Source organism: Nicotiana sylvestris, chromosome 4 (genome assembly GCF_000393655.2).
Source record: "Nicotiana sylvestris chromosome 4, ASM39365v2, whole genome shotgun sequence".
Lineage (NCBI taxonomy): Eukaryota > Viridiplantae > Streptophyta > Magnoliopsida > Solanales > Solanaceae > Nicotiana > Nicotiana sylvestris.
The window spans coordinates 66,197,865-66,217,692 of record NC_091060.1 but is presented as its reverse complement, the minus strand read 5'-3'; the positions used below and the strand labels follow the sequence as shown (position 1 = coordinate 66,217,692).

The 19,828-nt window shown below is 37.3% G+C and overlaps 1 protein-coding gene across 1 annotated transcript; it reads right to left on the bottom strand.

Annotated features, from left to right (window-relative positions):
* Positions 1–395: 395 nt before the first annotated feature.
* Positions 396–5,034, bottom strand: LOC104234164 (spermidine synthase 1). The gene is made up of 9 exons (XM_009787689.2): positions 4,758–5,034; positions 2,901–2,977; positions 2,675–2,797; positions 1,988–2,092; positions 1,601–1,673; positions 1,415–1,486; positions 1,146–1,341; positions 810–939; positions 396–694 (listed from the first exon to the last, which is right to left on the bottom strand). Exons 1-9 carry the CDS (start codon positions 4,843–4,845, stop codon positions 629–631), a joined length of 930 nt encoding a protein of 309 aa, XP_009785991.1. The 5' UTR covers positions 4,846–5,034; the 3' UTR covers positions 396–628.
* Positions 5,035–19,828: the final 14,794 nt, after the last annotated feature.

The window sequence follows — 19,828 nt, the reverse complement described above, 5'->3', positions numbered from 1 at the left end:
AAATAGATTAGCAACTTTTGGAATCTCACAGTGAAACGATTTGGTTCTTGGAAGTTTCATGTGCAATAGTTAGAAATTTCAAAACATATTACTCTTCTTGAATGAAATAAGCAACATATGTTGATTATTGGAAATTTTAATTTCAACAGGATTGGTCCTTGATAAATGTAATCCAAATATCCAATCATCCACTAGGAAGGGCGATATTGATCCAAAAACATTTCTTGAAGATAATATTGGCTACAAACAACTGTTAATCTCCCAAATACTTATCCGAACATCCATTTTGACATAATATTTTTATTTCTCAATATAAGCAAATCTTGAGAGCTTGGCTAAACAAATACATGTTCATATAATAGTGGCATCACGAATGGAGATAAAGAGATGCAATATACTCCGGCGAAAAATGTCAATCATTGAACTCAGGATTGGGTTAAAGGATGATTATTACAACTAGAACAACAGGAACAAGACATTTATAAGCCACTGTGGGTCATACAGCTCTTCCAACTGGCCAGTCACAGCATCAAATTAAACATAAAAATTCCAATGCTAGATAATCCTGTCTTGCATAGGGCAAGAATGAGGTGTTCTAAAACAGCTAATCCTCCGCTCCGCCGAGGACTCATTTTCCTTTGGATTCAATCACCCTCTTCGCAAAAGATGGCAAACAGAACGATGCAGAGTGAATCTGGTTTGAGGGGGGGGGGGGGGATCAAAGGCACAGTAAGTACTAGAGAAGTGGGTCCTTTTGCCAGACATTGGCATTGGAAAAGAGAGAGCCAGAGAACAGAATGACATCATACCTCAGAGTTGTAGAACTTCAAGGGTCCTCTAGTTTTGGTGTGGCTATCATCGGCGTCAATGGGGTTAGTAGGATTCTTAAAATCAACAGCAGGTCCCTCAGTAGAACAGAGCATGAAACCAATAACACCACTGAAATAAAAGACAGGCAAACGACCCAAATGGGGATCAGTACTGCAGCAGAGTATCCAATATGTCAACAGTAGGTATTCTCAGTAACCACCACCAGAAATGAAAAGTCATGAATTATAACACCAGAATAACATTAATTTCGAGCCCCACTGTGGAAAAAAAAAGAAAATAATACATACATATCAGCAAATATCTTGCAAGTGTACCTTGGATAAGTAGGAACTGTGGTCCAGGCATAGTTGACTGAGCCTTTGAAGATCTGGCAGCAGTTTGCCACGATATGTTCAATTATGTCCATGTGAAGCCATATGCTCTCCGCTTGTGTACAGACAACCCCTCCAGGACGAAGAGCCCTTGCTACTGTTTCAAAGAAAGGCTTTTCGAACAACTCTTGGGCTGGACCTGGAGTTAAAGGAAGAGTAACTTAAGTGATGAAATTTCTACAACAGAGGCAATAGGAAAGTAAATAGATTACCTATGGGGTCAGAGGAATCCACTATAACAGCATCATAAGTTCCTTCTGGAACATTTTTCAAAAATGCGACTCCTGTAGAAATGGGAGAGGAAAAAGGAAAGCCCATGAACAGGTAATTGATAAATGCAAAAAGAAAAAAAAAAACCAACAAAAAGGAATTAGTTTTGTCATCTACTCAGATCATACCATCACCAACATGGAGTTTAACCCGGGGATCCTCATATCCTATGGCTACATTAGGGAAAAATTGTTTAGCGACCTGAAAAAGAGAAAAAGGAATCATGAGATCGTTGCCCTTTTTTTTTTGAGCAATGCTTCGAGGAAACTATGGGAAATGAACTACAGGGATCAAAACATTAAAGACATTTAACTATCATAGAAAGGGGTAAGTTTTGCAGTATCAAGACCAAATAATCAAATATACCACAGGGTACTGGAAAACACAGAAGTACAATCTTTAAACTTGCCAAATTCAACAATTTTTCTTTACCCTTAGTGCAGATAAGAGAGAAGAAGAAAAAAGGAATCAAAGTACAACTTCAGTTAAAAGCATGAAGAAGCCAGCAGACTTACATCAATTACCATCTTGTCAATCTCACATATGTCTATCTGTTCAACAGAAGAATGCCGAGACACCTCACGCAAGACACCACCATCGCCTCCTCCAATAACCAACACCTGAAGTAAGAGAATCAAACTTGAAGTGTGACACACTAGTGGAAGAAACTAACCTCTAATTCCATAAAATAGCTTTATGCAAAAATAAGGATGAATACAGCATTTACTGCATGCATGATTCACAGTGGTATCACAACTCACATTGAAACAGTACATGTTATATTAAGAAGGCAAGTAAAGGATGACAATTTTCCCGCTTACAAGTTCTCCTTCCCTTTTAACATAACCCGTCGGAAAACCAAGAAGATAGCACGTACCAACATGCTTATTGACTTACTATAAAATGAAATTACTAGGCAAAGCCACAGAAAATAGGATGCAAGAATTATCATATACAGTAAGTTTAAGAGAAAAGAAGTTTGGGTTTATATCTGTTCTTTGCAAGATATGACAAGTGAGCCTTGATCACACACATTATACTTTTTATCTACAAAGTAAGAAGCAGATGTGCCATTGTCATGGCAACTAGCAAAGTGCAAAAAACTCATAATTGACACTTCATAAAGATCAAATATACTTAAATCTCTTAAGATTTTCTAATTTACACTGAAATGTTAAATTCACTAGTATTAGATAATGGACCTTTTTGGGGTTTGGAATTGAGCAGAGTGGGAGATGAGTGATCATTTCTTGGTAAGCACATTCATCTCGCTCTGTGAGTTGTATCACACCATCCAAAACAAGCACCTTTCCATAAGTTGATGACTGCAGCAAACACAAAATTACAGAATAAGCATCAAATTAGAGAGCATATTTTCATCAATGAATGAGAGGAGCAAACTCAAACCTTAATGCATCATGCAAATACCTGAAAAACCATGACATTTTGGTAATCTGACTTCCCCTGAAATAATATCTTTTCAACCTTCAATGAGTGTGCTTCCCCTGATATAAATTTTCATTTTAGAATCTCTGTCCTATAATTATAGAAATTATAAGAACGTTAAGACATCACCTTCATAACTGACTAACGAGCATTTCTCAACCTAGGTACAGATGTGACTTATTATGGCCCCGAAGCTAAGAATTCAAGAAGTGTTAACAAAAATATGCTAAATGATCTCTAAGAAAATGAGGATTTTCTCTAAGCAACAGATGTTATATGTGTGAAGAAGAAATAAAGACAGTCAGTCATCTCTTTATTCATTGCAGGGTGGCAAAACAGTGTTGGGAGCTCTTTTTAAACATGTATGGCGTTGAGTGGGTAATGCCTAACAGTTTTAAGAGCTTGTTGCAACAATGGCATCTCAGAAAATGGCAAAAAGGAAACAAGCAGTATGGAGGACAATTCCTTTGTGTGTTTTATGGACAATATGGCTGGAAAGAAATAGTGTTTATTTTGAAGGGAGAAGACAACATGTTTTCAGAATTATAAATAGTTGTGTTTTGAACTTGTATTTTCAGTGTAATAGAAGTACTATTGAGACTATGGAGCAATACTTGGATTTTTTAGAAGAGATAGGAGATTTCTAGTTGCCATGTTAGTGGCAGATGTTGGACTAATGTAACTTGTACCATCTCGATACTTTTTCAATAAAATCGTACCTTATCAAAAAGAATAAACAAATTTCAAAATCTTATATATATATATATAGAAAGAGAGAATACAGGAATGAAAACTGATAAGTGTGAATTCCTCATATAGAATATGTTTGTAATCGGCAGAGTGAAAACAACTCCACCTATGTGAGATTCGCAAAAATAGCAAAGTTCAAGCTAGTTGTTGTGGTAAATTGACAGTCACGTAAAAACAATCAAATAATGATGTGTCATTTGAATGCTAAGAATAGAGCGGAATGAATACATATTTTTTTCATACAAAGGAAACACTTCTTTCCCAACTAGGTACTATCAAGTACGGATAATTCCCAGGACAAGGCACAAAATCATGAAAGCTAAAATCTTTCCAAACGATGCAAAAGGCCACTAAAATGTTGATGAATTTGAAGTACCAGAAACAAAAAGGAGCAAAGGAAAACTACTAATTAATCAAAGCTGACAAAACACAAAATGATGACAAAAGGCAACTGCAAATAATCACCAAAGAAGCAGCGGCGGAGCTACAATATTAGGTACGCATTTGGACGAACCCAATAGCTTTTGCTTAGATCTAGTATTAGTATTAGAAAATTTATTAAATATGTGTAAATATACCCAGTAACTAAAATGAGTTATGGGTTCAGTGGCTATCAGGACTCATTCAATTCCCGGCTCCGCGTCGGCAAAGAACAGAGGCTTACGTTCCAAAATCAGTTAGTTAAATATGTGTAAGTGGATACAGAACCAAAACAGATCCAACATAAGCAGTAGGTACTCCATATGTTTATCAAAAAGATTTTTGAAAGAATAAAAGATATGCAAATATACATACAAAGTACATCCGTTGCCTTTATACGTATCTACTAAATACTAAAAAAACTACCAAAAATGACAAAAACAGAGGTGTCACATTTCTAAAATACACAGAAGAAAGTAAAATGCGTGCACTTAGATTTATAAACAACAACTACAGTACACCTCAATCTTAAACTAGTTGGGATGAGTCATATGAATCCTCAATTTTGTAAGAATTTATCATAAATCAACTTGTCTTTGGGTCTAATACGAAATGCATAACATAAATAAAATAACGTAGATGCATAGAGGAAAAAGTAAAGAGACGAACCAGGCCAAAGAGGGCTAATCTCAGAGAACCATCCAGGCAACACAGAAGAAATGTAGGGTGATTCATTATTGTTATTCGCTTCCTCCATTGACACACCCTCCTTCTCTTCTTCCTCTTCACAGGCAACAATTCACTTCCTCTTCAGCCATTTGGCTCGCCCTTTCTATTTATAGCTGAATGAATGTGAAATTTTGTTACGTAACCCTCGAATCCACTAGCCCGATTGAGAATAATCAAGCGTGACCGCACAAATCTTAGACTCCACTTTTCCCCTCTTTTTGAATTTTATACTCCTACTTCTATTTTATATGGCTGTGTTTCTTTTTGGACAGCATAAAAAGAAAAGAAAAATGTGTCAAGATGAAGTATCAGGGTCAAATTATTAAATATTCAGTGTAAATTTAGATACAAAATCTTCCATTTTTAAAAATAAAATTTATATTTCAAAATTACGTAAAGGATACTATAGTCATACTAATTAAAAATTTAAAATATTCAAAAGTTATATGGAAAATCACAATAAAAAAGATTCATTTAACTTTCCAAAGAGTAACTATGTAAGATAGGAACATCTACCAGTACACAATAAAGAGCGAGAAAAAAAGAATCCGCTTAGGAAAGACGCGGTTGATTGTCCTCTTGCTTTTGTACTGACCCCTTTGAGGAATTTTTTGCTCTCAGTTCACGGGCTATGTAGTTCGTAGCAGATCCATCCAACATTTTTAGTGTCAGAATTTGTAGTGTGTTTGATTGATTACATTATATGCATATACAAACATATTAAATTCTTTCTACTCAGGCATATATATGATGTAACAAAAGGAACTAAATCTGTCTTTGATCTACTTAAGAAAATTATATTATAATTCCATTAAGAATGGTAGTTACGCATATTATAATTCCTTAAGGTTTTGTGGTCTTTAACGTATTATGTCATTAAAAAATGTCAACTTAAAAAGCAACCCCATACACTAAGCTCTCATTATTCGCACGGTTTCGGAAGAAATTTTAGTGTGAATTTATGCATGTCTTAATTTTTTAATTAAGTTTAACAATCAGGGGCAGAGCTAGAGTGTCGAAAGCGGGTTCGGCCGAACCTAGTAGCTTTGGTTCGAACTCTGTATCTGACTTAAAAAATTTATTTAATATGCATAACTTATTAATTTAGAACCCAGTAACTTAAACCGATTAAAATCTTGAGTTCATCAGCTTGAAATTCTTGTTCCGCCTCTATTGACAATAGAGTGCCGCAACTTATTACTCTCTCCGTCTAAGTTTACTTGTCCACTATTGAATTGGTACATCCCTTAAAAAATACTAATAAATAACATGATAATTTTACTATATTACTCATATTTATTATATATTGAAAAATAAATTAAAAATAAGTAGTAATACTTGATAAGAAGGGTAAAATAGTATAAAATGGTATACTATTCATTAATTTGAAATTGCACAAGTAAAAATAGACATTTTTCTTAAGTATACAAGTAAACTTGGACGGGGATATGAAAATTGACAGTAATAGTAAGTAATTTTGTCACTCTTCTGAAGTTTGGGAGTTGGGAATTCGATTATGGAGGGTGTGATTATTAGAAAATGATGGGGCTCTCAATTAGGGTTTAGCATCGGGCTTTGCGCCCTCTCATCAAACCCCACACGGTAAAGGTCAATTAAAGAAGGGGGGGGGGGTTCGAGCTCGCAATTTGTCACGAGTATCTTATTTAGGGGTTTTCGTCGGTCGGTACGGTAAAGTATTTTCGGTATTCGATTTTTTAAAATGCAATACTACCGTACCTAATTAAATTCGGTACGGTTCGATTTTTCTCCTTTCGATTTCGGTTTATTCGGTTAGGTAACTTCAGTTTATTCGGTTCGAATACTAACTAGTGCATAGAGTCATAGACGGTAATATTCTAAATTAACGTACTCAAAATTACAAAACTAAAAACATTTGTTGACAAAAGTTTTGACCAAAACTAGCAAATACCAACTTAGAGAGAGGAAACTGTACATAAAAGAATAAATTCGATCATTAGAAATGTCGTGTTACTTGCTTAGAGTTAATTGATGAACTTAGAGAATAAAGGAAAATAAAATTTTAGATTTTTATATTTATATTATAACTAATAACATGTGTATTGTGTAATATAATATATACTTCGGTACAGTATCGGTATTTCGATATTTCATTTTAAAATACCAAATACCATACTTAAGACCAATATTTTTTAAAACTTAAACCAAATACCATACCAAATACCAAAATATCGAATACCAAATACCAAAATTTTTTGTTTCGGTACGGTAATTTGGTATTTACCAAATTATGCACGGCCCTAATCTTATTTGTGGCAGTGTAAAAATTTTACGGAGCGCTCTATTTAGTCGTCCTCATTTAACTTATATTTATTTTTTGAAAAAAATTTAACTAATAGCCAAAGTACAGATAACTTCTTCTTCTTTCATTGTGAAAACAAAGATAACGGGAATGTATACGGTCAAAATCGGACTTGCCCTTTTTGTGAGACTGATCAAGGCTAGAGCATGATAAGTCAAGGATTGGTTTCGATTTATATCAAATTATGGCGCAGAGTTAAATTGTCAAGCTTGATACCCAGAGATCGATTTAGATTGAGACCGACCAAAATCGAGACCGATCAAGATTGAGGTCGACCAAGATCGGGCCCGAGTAAGATGGAGATCGAGGGTATCTTACCGGGTTGAATAACGAAAAGACAAAATATCCGCAATCGGGCGAGGATCACGGTGCAAATCCCAGCACGTATCAAGAGGAGGCTGATTAATTAGCCAATCATGAGATTTCTTACTGTATTTAGAATTGTACTTAGAGTAGGACTCCCCTACTATATAAAGGGGTTCTGATCATTTGTAAAAGAGAGATCATATTCACGTTACATAAAGCTATATATTCACCTTCTCTTAAGCTCCCAATATTCTTGTTACTGTGTTCATACTTTCCGGCGAAACATTCATTTAATTTGAGGGAGGTCTAGCTCAAAGATAAAAGCTATACATTTTATTTGGTTTGCTTCATTTATATTCGCAGTTAATTTCATTGTCAATCTACGTTCCCTCACAATTTGTGCTAAGTAAATCACGTGTCCTTAAAACTACAGTATAAATTCAATTGTTATCCGCTTTTAGGGTAAACAGTTTGGCGCCCACCGTGGGCTAAGGATAATAGTGATTTCCAAAAATAAATTTTCGTAACACACACTATTTTACGCTTATTCTTTAAAGTGTCTTTAATTACAGGATTATAAGATGTCAAACTCTCAGTCAGCACCTCAACACATTGACAATGATCTCAGTCACCACGGCGAGAATGAGAACATTGCACTAGGAAATGGTGCACCCTCTACTGGCCTCGATGGAGTTCCACCTGTAGACTCAATCAACGTCAGCTCACATGTAGCCATCAATGTAAATGTGATCGTCGATCCCGAAAGCAGTATTCGTGGGGGTACCCGATAAGTTACTCAGAATGCGCATGGCGGTGAAGATGGCGGGATTAGCCTGCGGGTAGTCTTTGAAATGTTGCTAGCCCAACAGGCAGCAATAACTCAGCTCCAAAATCAGAACCACGCGCGAGAATGGTCGAACTCAAGCCGTCCCGAGAAGTTGTGCACAGGGTCGAATCAAATTCGAAAACATCGAATGACAAGAAATCGGAGACCAATCCCACTATTATAAAAATGCTCGAAGAGTTGACGAAGCTAATCGAGACAGGAGAAAAGAAAACCGAGGAAATTGATAAGAATGTGGAAACCTATAACTCCAGGGTCAACCAAATCCCAGGGGCACCACCAATATTGGAAGGACTAGATTCTAAAAAGTTTGTGAAAAAACCTTTCCCCCAAGTGCGGCTCCGAAGCCAATCCCCAAGAAGTTTCGTATGCTCGAGATTCCTAAGCATAACGGGATGACTGATCCAAATGAACATGTCACCTCGTGCATGTGCGCCATCAAAGGAAATGACTTGGAAGATGATGAAATTGAATCGGTATTGCTGAAGAATTTTGGGAAGACTATCGAAGGGTGCCATGATATGGTATCATAATTTACCGCCTAATTTTATTAATTCATCTTCTATGCTTGCAGATTCTTTTGTGAAGGCGCACGTTGGAGCCATTAAGGTTACAACAAGAAAGTCGGACCTTTTCAAGGTAAGGCAGAAAGATAACGAGATGCTTAGGGAATTCGTATCTCAGTTCCAAACGGAGAGAATGGATTTGCTACCAGTCACCGACGATTGGCTTGTTCAAGCTTTCACTCAATGTCTTAATATTCGGAGTTCCATAGCTTCACAGCATCTGAAGCAAAATTTGATCGAATACCTAGCTGTCACTTGGGTTGATGAACACGATCGGTATCAATCGAAGATCAGGGTTGAGGATGATCAACTGGGGCCTCATTCTGGGTCCATTTATCCTAACATTCCCGTGGATAGAATCAAGAGAGATATCGATCGGGAACCGAGGTCAAAAAGAGATCGATATCAACCATACAATAAGGACTGTAGATACAGTGGATCTGGGCGAAATTCTACACAGAATGAGAGGAGAAATGATCGAGGTCAAAGTTCACGGGGACTTGGTACTGAGGAAGGTCACATTAAACATCCGAAATCCAAATGAAGGTATGGCCCCATTTCAATTTTTTCTATTTTTCGACTAACACCTGCAGGTCATCGACAAAGAGTGGCACGAAGCTTTAGGTCTTAAAGCACGCGTTGCACTCTTTTTCCCTTGAACTGTTTTTGTCTCAATTGTGTTTCTCCGCAAGGGTTTTAACGAGGCAACAACGGATCATGCTAACTCAAAAATCTAAGGCCAACCATGAATCGGTGTTAAAGACAACATTTAACAGTATATGAGGTTCCCTACAATAAACCTCGATTACTGGGGGGGTCATTGCCTTTGGATGTCAACTTTGTAACAAGGAAATTACTTCATAATGACGGGGTCTCGATAGGGCCAAATGATAACAAACCGTGCCCAGATAGGTTGTTCGAGCCCTGGCTCAAAACATGTACGCATGTGTAATCATTTTTCACAAGAATAAAGAGAAGTATTTTTTCTTGCAATTATTTCATATCTTAGAAAAAGGTTTTCTACTTTACAATTCCATACTTTCAATCTATTATAGGAATGAGCTTAAGGGCCGATTGTAACCAGAGTTCGGATAATCACTCCCACACTCGGGGACTGTCATCCATAAAATGAACTCGAACATATCGAAATATTGAATGTCCAGGGCATAAGATCTCTTAGGCAACCCTCGAAATTTAAAGTCTACGGCCATGCCCACTCGGGGACTGTTATCTTAGGCAGGCCTGGTGTCACGACCCACATCGATAGCCCATGAGGGGTGCCCGAATCCTACCTTTCGAACATCCTTAAGCATGCATTTAAGATATAAACATGAATAACATACATAAGGGAAATCTGTCCAAAAGACATATGTACATATACATGCGGAATACAGTGGGGCGAGCCGGCAAGGCTGCTATAGATAATAATATACTAAAAACTGGAAGCCAACAAGGCCATATACTATCCAACTATACATAAATATCTACAGACCTATATTAGAATATACAACTGTATAAGGACGGGACTGGGCCCCGTCATACCCATATATGTATACAAACATATCGTACCAAGGTCAAAAAAAGTTCTGGATCAAATAGAGCATACCAACTCTCGCTGATCAAGGATCCTAAGGAGGGGGACCGTCAGCTTGTCTACCTGCACCTGCGGGCATGAAACGCAGGCCCTGGGAAATAGGGTGTTAGTACGAATAATGTATTGAGTATGTAAGGCATGAAAATTAGTACATAAAAGACATAGATAAAACATGGAATAGAGAATCCCGTCTGTAAGTCTAAATAACTTTGTAAATCCTGAAATATTTATAATATCATGCACATGCATGTAAATATCATGTCATACACAGGTATAGGTGGACATAATATCATCAAGCCTCTAAGGGCATACCATCATATCATCTCGGTCACTATGGGCAAAATTATCAATATATACCAGCTGATCAGGTGGTGGTGCATATGTAATACCGTAACCTTTTTCCATATCCCATATACATATAATACACACATATATACGCATATATAACGTCATCTGGTCATGGGTCAATGTACATGTATAAATGAATGTAATGCATAAGAAGGACGCCAATCTCTCGGAAGGTCATAAGACAATTATGCCTTTGAGTAATATCATGAAGTAAATTTTTTCAACTTATGTATTTTCTGAGACCTATGAATAGAAGATGTAATAACAAGACACATGGAAATTCAAGAACATAGGCACCTCTAATACTTCTATGAATAGAGTAATTTATGGAAGTTGTGCATTTTCTCATTTCATTTGTGTCATATGGATCATGCCAAAAGAAAAGAAGGGATAGCCTTAACATACATGAACCGATTCTCTTGAGAAAGATTGCATCGTATTTCCTTATAATTGCAAAATCTCACAACAATAACATAAATTCAATGCCTATCAAGTGCTCCATCGTGTGTTATTTGGTATTGGGGTAGGAAAATGTTATGTATTCCTTCAATATGTTCTAATGTGACTTCCTAATAGAAAGAACACTATAATTGAAGCTCTTGAAAATCTAAGAGACCAAATGAAGCAAAATGGTCACAAATCTCTAAGTGTGTTTGAATGGGTGTGGGCCCACTTCAAGTGGTATAAGCCACTTTAATTCTCCAAAATGTGACACCTATGCAAGACTTTAATTGTCATTTCATTTTAAGGGGTGCTGCCACGTTTTTGGGCCTCGTAGGCCTTATCAAAAAATCTTCATTATTCACTAATGTATTATTTAACTAATTAATCTCACATTAACCAATAATCAACCAATTACCCATATAATTAAGAATTATCTCAACTTACTTAAAATATTACTCATTTTTAATACACTTTACATACCTTACTATTGTGGTCGTGGGGTACCTTGTATGGCATTAGTCTATAAATGTCGGTTATGTAGCTCGGACTGTATTTTATCCCAAATCGACAACCTTTAACGAAACTTATTTCTTTGATTCGTTTACTTTTTATCCTTCACGACACTTACTTATCACTTGTTATAAATAGCATAAATGTGTATAACCTCAACATAATCTCATCCCCGAGTCTACATCGATTAACTGAAGACGAAACTTTAATGTACGAAAATGCAAGATGTAACACCTGGATAACCCGAGAAAGCAAGCTCACTGGGCTACACCCGAACTAAAAGGCTAGGGCCAATTTAACACGGCTCGTAGACGTCCGAAACCCGTAACAAAATGGCCTCGAGAAAGACACAAAAAAAGGCAAAAAATACAAAGCCCAAGGGCTAAATTAACCTGAGTTCGAGCAAATTCTCACTCAGGGACTATCTATTGAGCCCAAGGGCCACCTTACTTCTAGTTCGAGCAAATCCTCACTTGATCATAAAGCCTAAGGGCTACTTTTACTTCAAGTTCGAGCAAGTCCTCACTCGGCTACAAAGCCCAATGGCTACCTTATCTCGACTTCGAGCAAATCCGCACTCAATAATAAAGCCTAAGGGCTACTTTTACTTCGAGTTTGAGCAAGTACTCACTCGACTATGGGGCCCAAGGTCTACCTTAACCCGAGTTTGAGCAAATTCTCACTCGGGGACTATCTATAAAGCCCAAGGGCTACCTTATCTCAAGTTTGAGCAAGTCCTCTCTCGATCACAAAGCCCAAGGTCTACCTTATCTCGAGTTCGAGCAAATCCTCACTCGATCATAAAGCCTAAGGGCTATTCTTACTTTGAGTTCGAGCAAGTCCTCACTCGACTACGAAGCCCAAGGGCTACCTTAACCCGAGTTCGATCAAGTCCTCACTCAATCATAAAGCCTAAGGGGCACTTTTACTTTGAGTTCGAGTAAGTCCTCACTCGACTACAAAGCCCAAAGTCTACCTTAACCCGAGTTCGAAAAAATTCTCAGTCGGGGACAATCTATCGAGCCCAAGGGCTACCATAGCTCAAGTTCAAGCAAATCCTTACTCGACTGTTAAGCCTAAGGGAAACTCTAATTAAAGTTCGAACATTCACTCGAGAATTATCGGTCGGAAACAGTCAAGGGCAGTACTTACTATCGGTCTTTACCATCTCAAACCTTGGACCTTCGAATACAAATACATAATTTTATGCTAAAGAGTCTTTACCCTTACATAAATTAACATATTCATAAGCCAAGGAAGTCAAAAAAGTTTTATATATTCATTGAAATCTTTTTACAAGGGCGCAACACGGCCCGATGGAAGTTCTTTACAAAAGGCCTAAGCGGCCTCGACAGAAATACAAAACTATTTAAATGCCTAAGTGGCATGGCCATCTCCATCTCTGGGTTGGCATCTCCGCCCTTAGGATCTTCTGTGCTTTCGGATTCGGTCAAGCTTTCGGATTCTTCATCATCATCAGGATAAGCTAATTTCTCGACATCAGCTTCAAGCTTCCTAGCATTCTCAATCTCGGTTGAAAGATCGAAGCCCCGAGTGTGGGTCTCTTCGAGAGTCACCCTTCGAGACTGGCATTTGGCATGCTCGGTGACCCAATTTTCTCAAACCTAAGCATCATTGGCTACCTCCCTTGCTCAGACTTGAGAAGCTTCAGTATCGGCCCGGTAAAAGCCACCACTACATCAGCACTGGCCTTGGTCGCTTCGACCTCCGATTTTGCCGCTTCGAGCTCTATGACCAGCTTCTCCCAATTGGAAATTGTAGAACCTAACTGAGACTTTAGCTCCTCGATTTTATTGGCTTGCGCCAAGGTATTTTCCTTTATATTTTAGAGCTGAACTTCAGTCGAGGCCAGCTGGGCCCGGACAGTTTCCTTTTCTGAGCCCAAGCAATCCATGTTCTTTTTCCATTCTTCGGCCTCGATCTTTACAATCTCTACCTCTTCACGTAGCTGCTTGATTATGTCAATCTTTTGTTGAACCTGTGGATTCAGATCGTTAGTCACTATGCCCGATTCATCTTTAGTAACTTCAAAGATTCTGTTTACCTGCTTGACCAGATCGGCATGCTCTTTTTGGGACGCCTCTAAATAAGCTCGAAGGCTCTTAAACTCCACTAGTTTGAAGGAATCCTTCTTCTCAGTGATCTCCCGGATCTCTGCCTCATACCAGCTCAACTACTCTCGAGATCGGAGAAAGGCCTCATAATGAAGCACCGAAGCCTACACAACATAGAAAAGGAAATTGTATAAAAAAACATAAGTACAGAAATTTAAATTGCCAAAGGTATTTGAGGGTACCCGATTCAATGCCTGTTGAGCTTTATTGAACAGGCAGGGCATCTCCACTTTATCCATCTTAGCATGGTCCTCTTCAATTACCAAACATCGAAGGTAGCTACCCACCCCTAAGGGGTAGAAAGGACCCGAGCATCCTCCGGGACTAAGATGACAATCGATCGCTTTCACCCAGGATCAACACTTGGATATGGAAACTGGTTGGTCAATTTAACGCTCGAGGAAGCCTCACTCGAGCTCTTCTTTGGTATCTCCAAGTCACCCAGACCGGTGGCATCTTCCACTTTGACAAAATAGCTGCTGAAAGGGTCTTCTACACTATGGACCCCTTCATCATGGCAAGTCTCCGCCGCCTAAGCATCCTTAATCATCGACTCAGTGAATGAAGGAAATGAGGGGGAATCTCCAATTTCAATCACCCCAGGTAAATCTTTCGGGACACTACCTTCATCTCGGGGAGCCTCGAGCCCGGTTTCTATATCTACATCAACCTCTTCCTCGATAGCTTCCTCACCTCGAGGCAAAGAAAAGTTCTCGACCTTTTCTATCTCGAGAACTTCAGCTGAAGCTTCCTCGAGCTCATCTGGTCATGGTGGTACGATCTCATCACCTGCAAATTTGGGAGTTCTTCGAAAATTAACACCGGCTCGTACACAAACCACCTGCCCGGTTCCCTCTTCTTCTTCGTCTTCGGGCTCTTCCCTTAGCCGTTGGACTGACTCCAAAGTTAAAGGGATGATGTTACCCTTGGGTTTACGGGTTGTTTTCTTTTTTAGCTTCTGCCCCTTAGAGTTCACGGAAGTTGAAGCCCTCTTCCTCTTCTTCTCCCCCACCAATTTTGAAACATATGATGGGGGAGGGATTTCTTCATCACCAGATGGATGCCTCATCATAATCTCCTTCCCAAGACCTACAAAAGAAGAGAAATGAGTAAGTTCGGAAAAATATTCGAACAGTGGTCAAATCATTAAGTCGAGGAGAGAAACTTACTTTGGCTACTAGCCTCCTATTGACCCTTTGCCAAATCGCACCATGCGCACTTAGCATGTGTCGATTGCAATATCAGGATCCTAACCTAGTCCTCGAGTTGGGGGACCACACCCGGCATCCCAACAACGGCTGCATCTAGTAAAACACTAATAAGAAAGGGTGAAAAACAAAAACAATAAACTGAAATTAGGGAGAGAATCAAGTCCGAGGTCTTCACTCGAACAAATCGGCCCATCCAACCCTGGTCTTTATCCTCATATATTCTCAATAAAGGTGCCCTAGTGGCTCGACGTTGAATCTTTGTTAGTCCTCCTCGATAGAGTCGGGGGCCATATAGGCGTATGAGGTGGTCGAGGGTGAAGGGAAGCCCATCGACTTTGCATGAGAAGAAACAAAGTAGTATCACTATCCTCTAGAAAGAAGGATGAATCTGACCAAGGGTCACCTCATATTTCTTGCAGAAATTTATGATAATCGGATCCAAGGGACCTAATATGAAAGGGTAAGTGTAAACAATTACGAACCCTTCCACATGGGTAGTGATTGCTTCTTCTGGAGCAGGCACCACTACGTGTTTGTTACCCTACTTGTAATCATTTTAACCTGGGAGAGGAGTTTTTCGATTATCGAGCATATATACCTCGATACCGGCTCGCATCGGCCCGGCACCGAGGAAGTCTTTTCAACCTTAAAATTAGAATCGAGAACGCACCCTCCGGGAAAAAACTCTTCAGGGCGTGGCTCCCCCGCGTGTTTTTCGCTGGCCGACCGTGACGATGAAGCAGTCTCCTTTCATGGAACGGTTTTTGAAGTCTTAGCTATTTTTGCTTTAATGAGTAAAGAAGAGTGAAACTTTGGAGGAGCGCTTGGTATTTTATGATAAAACTCAAGGATATGAGAAAAGCTTTGCGGAAGGCACACGATTTTGAAGATTAAAGTAAAGAAGATATGAAATAAAAGTTTGAAAAGTTAAGAAAAAGGGTATTTATAATTTCGCAGCGACAGTTCAAATCCGGTAATGGTCGACCGTCGACTGACACACATTAAATGCTTGGAAAACTGTTCCGATGAGACATTCGGTCACTTTTGTTGCTTGCATCATGATGCTTATGTCATGATAAAGATCAATGCTTAAATCATTTCTTGTTATTACTCTCGAAAAAACGAGGGGACTATCTGTATAAGGTCAAAAATGGGCTTCTCCTTTTTGTGAGACTGATTGAGGCTAGATTATGATAAGTCAAGGATCGACATCGATTTATATCAGACTATGGCGCAGAGTTAGATTGTCAAGCTCGAGACCCGGAGATCCATTAAGATCCATACCGACAAAAATCGAGACCGATCAAGATTGAGATTGACCAAGATCGGATCGAATAAGATGGAGATCGAGGGTAACTTACCAGGTTGAATAACGGAAAGATGAAATATCCGCAATGGGGCGAGGATCACAACGCAAATCCCGAAATATATCAAGATGAGGATGATTAATTAGTCAATCATGGGATTTCTTACTGTATTTAGAATTGTACCTAGAGTAGGACTCCCTACTATATAAAAGGGGCCTGATCATTTGTAAAAGAGAGATCATATTCATGTTACATAAAGCTATGTATTCACCTTCTCTTAAGCTTCAAATATTCTTGTTATTGTGTTCATACTTTCCGGTGAAACATTTATTTAATTTGAGGGCAGTCTAGCTCAAGAATTAAAGCTTGCTTCATTCATATTCACAGTTAATTTCATTGTCAATCTACGTTTTCTCTCAATTTGTGCTAACTAAATCACGTGTCCTTAAAACTACAATGTAAATTTAGTTGTTATCGTTTTTAAGGTAAACAGGTAAATTTACATAATATCTGTGAGCGGATTTTAAGGTGGTTTATGATGTTATATAATAGTGATCAACTGCGTTGCTCCTTTCTTTGCTACTGCTTAGGGTTTCTTCTTCTTCTTAATTACAAAATGAATTTGTTAGATTTGTTGTTTTGACAAACTGATGATTGAAGTTTGTTCTTTATAATATTTGGAGGTTATGTTTCAAATTTGAGCTCGTTTGGAATAGATTTAGGTGTTGAATTAATGAAATACGAAAAATAATTTAATGTTTCTAGGTAATTTACACTTTCGACCTATTTGGCCTTAAGTGCATGAAAATATTAATTGCACTTTTCCTATTTGGTCCTAAGTGCATCTAAGTTTAATTTTATCACTTCAGACCAATTTGGTCTTAAGTGCATGAAAATATTTGTTGCACCTTCAGACATATTTTTGGAATTAAGTGCATTTTAAGTGTAATTTTTGTACTTTAGGCTTAATTGGCTTTAAGTGCATTTCACTTCAGATTATTTTTTTTCTCCAACTTTAGACCCGGTAAATCCGAAGTTAATCCTAAAGTTAATACACTTAGTAAATTTTTATGCAAAATATGTATAAATTCCGTAATGATCCCAAAATTGGGTATAGATGGAAATGACCAATGGCCCTTTGATAGTCCATAAGTGGCATCTTCCTTTTAGCAACCCTTTCCACATTTTCTTTATAACAAGACAAGATAAAGTAATTTAGGTTACTCCGCAATGGAGTATTACCTTGTATTTCTTGGATTTGGATACTTTAAACCGTGTGATATGCTTTAAAACTTAGCTAGCGTTTGGTCATAAATTTTTAAATTTATTTTGAAAAATCTGATTTGGATGAGTTTGGTTTAAAGATAAAAATGTGTTTGGACATCAATTTTCAACACATATTTCCCAAATTTATTTTGAAAAAAATATGAAACATGACTTATACCCACAAGTTCTAAAAACTATCACAAATACCCAATAGTATCATTATCAATAGCATTCATTATATTATCGCAAAATATAGTCCTGAACATAAATAAATTTGGTGCAAAATTATTATTTTTATAATGAACTATATGATACACTATCAGATGACTGAGAAGACGAAGCAACATTGTTACAAAATAATAAATGGTAAGCTCTTTTATAAAATAAAAGTTTGGGACAATTTTTAAAAAAATGTAATAGTGATATTTTGGCCCAAAACCAGCTATTGAGCTGGTTTTAGGATTTGGAATTTTGGATTTTACCATAATATAGGCAAAATCTATGACCAAATATGTGTTTCCCAAATAAAATCCAAATTTATTTTGGCAAAATCTTTTGCCAAAGGAAACCCAAATTTGTACACAGAAGTGAATCTTTTACACCGTACATTACTCCTTACTTTTTGACTGAATAAATGTTTACGGGAAAAGTTGATTCAATTATTTGAACAGTACCCTTTTGAAAAGGTGGACTCGGTTCACAATAAGTGATCAATTTGTTTTTTTATTTTGGTTCAAAATAAGTGTTCATTTATATAATCAAGAAAAAATTTAATTTGTTTTACAAAATTACCCTTATGTACATACCCCAAAAATAATTTCTTACTACTCACATTAAATATTTAATTAAGGGCAGTTTAGTCATACTAGGTATTTTTGTTTAGAATTTAGTATTTTTTTAATGGACATGTCAAAAGCAAATTGATCACTTATTGTGGACCGGAGGGAATAGTGATTTATGTCATTATGTAATAATTATACATAGTTAATTTTCTTTGTTAGGAGACACGTTACGTCGTTTATATGAACAGTTATAATTTGAAGCTTATTGGTTTAAAATTTGAATTTTTTAAGCTACTAAATTTTAAATTAATAATATATGTATATTTAATAAATTTTAAGACAAATATAAAATTTGAACAAAAACCACCATATTTGGCCAAAACAATAACCGAAGGGCTGGTTCAGCAGCCCATGTTCACGTGTGTGTGTGCCGTTAAATAACCTTATTTATGGTGTGAATTGAGGCTTTATGAATTATCACTCAAAATCCAATTATAAATTTATAGAAAAACTAAAAAAATGATGCGGCTCAATCGTCATCCAAATTTCACCTCTGTTTCGTCACTCTCACATGCCCCCTAATATTGTTTGGTCTAAGCACTCAGAATAGACCAATGTACATTTTAGCTTTAAACCAAACTGTTAACACTTGAGAGATCACAGCTGCCTTTTATGTCCACTTGTTCATACAAGTCATGTGAAGGCTTAATTTATATTTGGGCTGTTTGAAACTATTGGAGTGTGTTTCACCTCGGTCGGGTGGAAATCAGTTGAGACATGTATAATATGTATTGTAAGGATTCGTTTGGTTGGAATACGGCTTATGCCGGTATAAGTTATATTGAGATAAGTTATGCTTGGATTAGTTATGCTGGGATTGTTGTTTATTCACTGTTTGGTATGTTGTATTACGAATGACAATTGCATAATTTCTAAGAAGATGGTATAAGTTATACTGGTGCTAATTACCCCACCCTCTATAGAGTATAAGTTATCCCGGTGTTAAAATTAACATCAGAATAACTTATGCTTGGTTTGCTAACCAAACATAGTATTAAGGTGGTATTAAATTTTTATATCACCCCTATATCTCCTTATACCTTATACGAAACGACCCCTAAGGGTGTGTTTCGTACGAAGGAAAATATTTTTTTGGAAAATAAGGGATTTTATCAACTTTTTCCTATGTGTTGGTTGGTGATTGAAATTATTTTTCGAATTTCTTTAATATCTAATTAGTGAGTAAAAAATACTATTTTAAAAAATATATAATTTAGACAAACAATATGAGGTAGAAATAGGGGTGTGGTTAGTTAGGGGTGGGGGTGAGGATGGAGGAGTTGAATTGGAGGGTGTG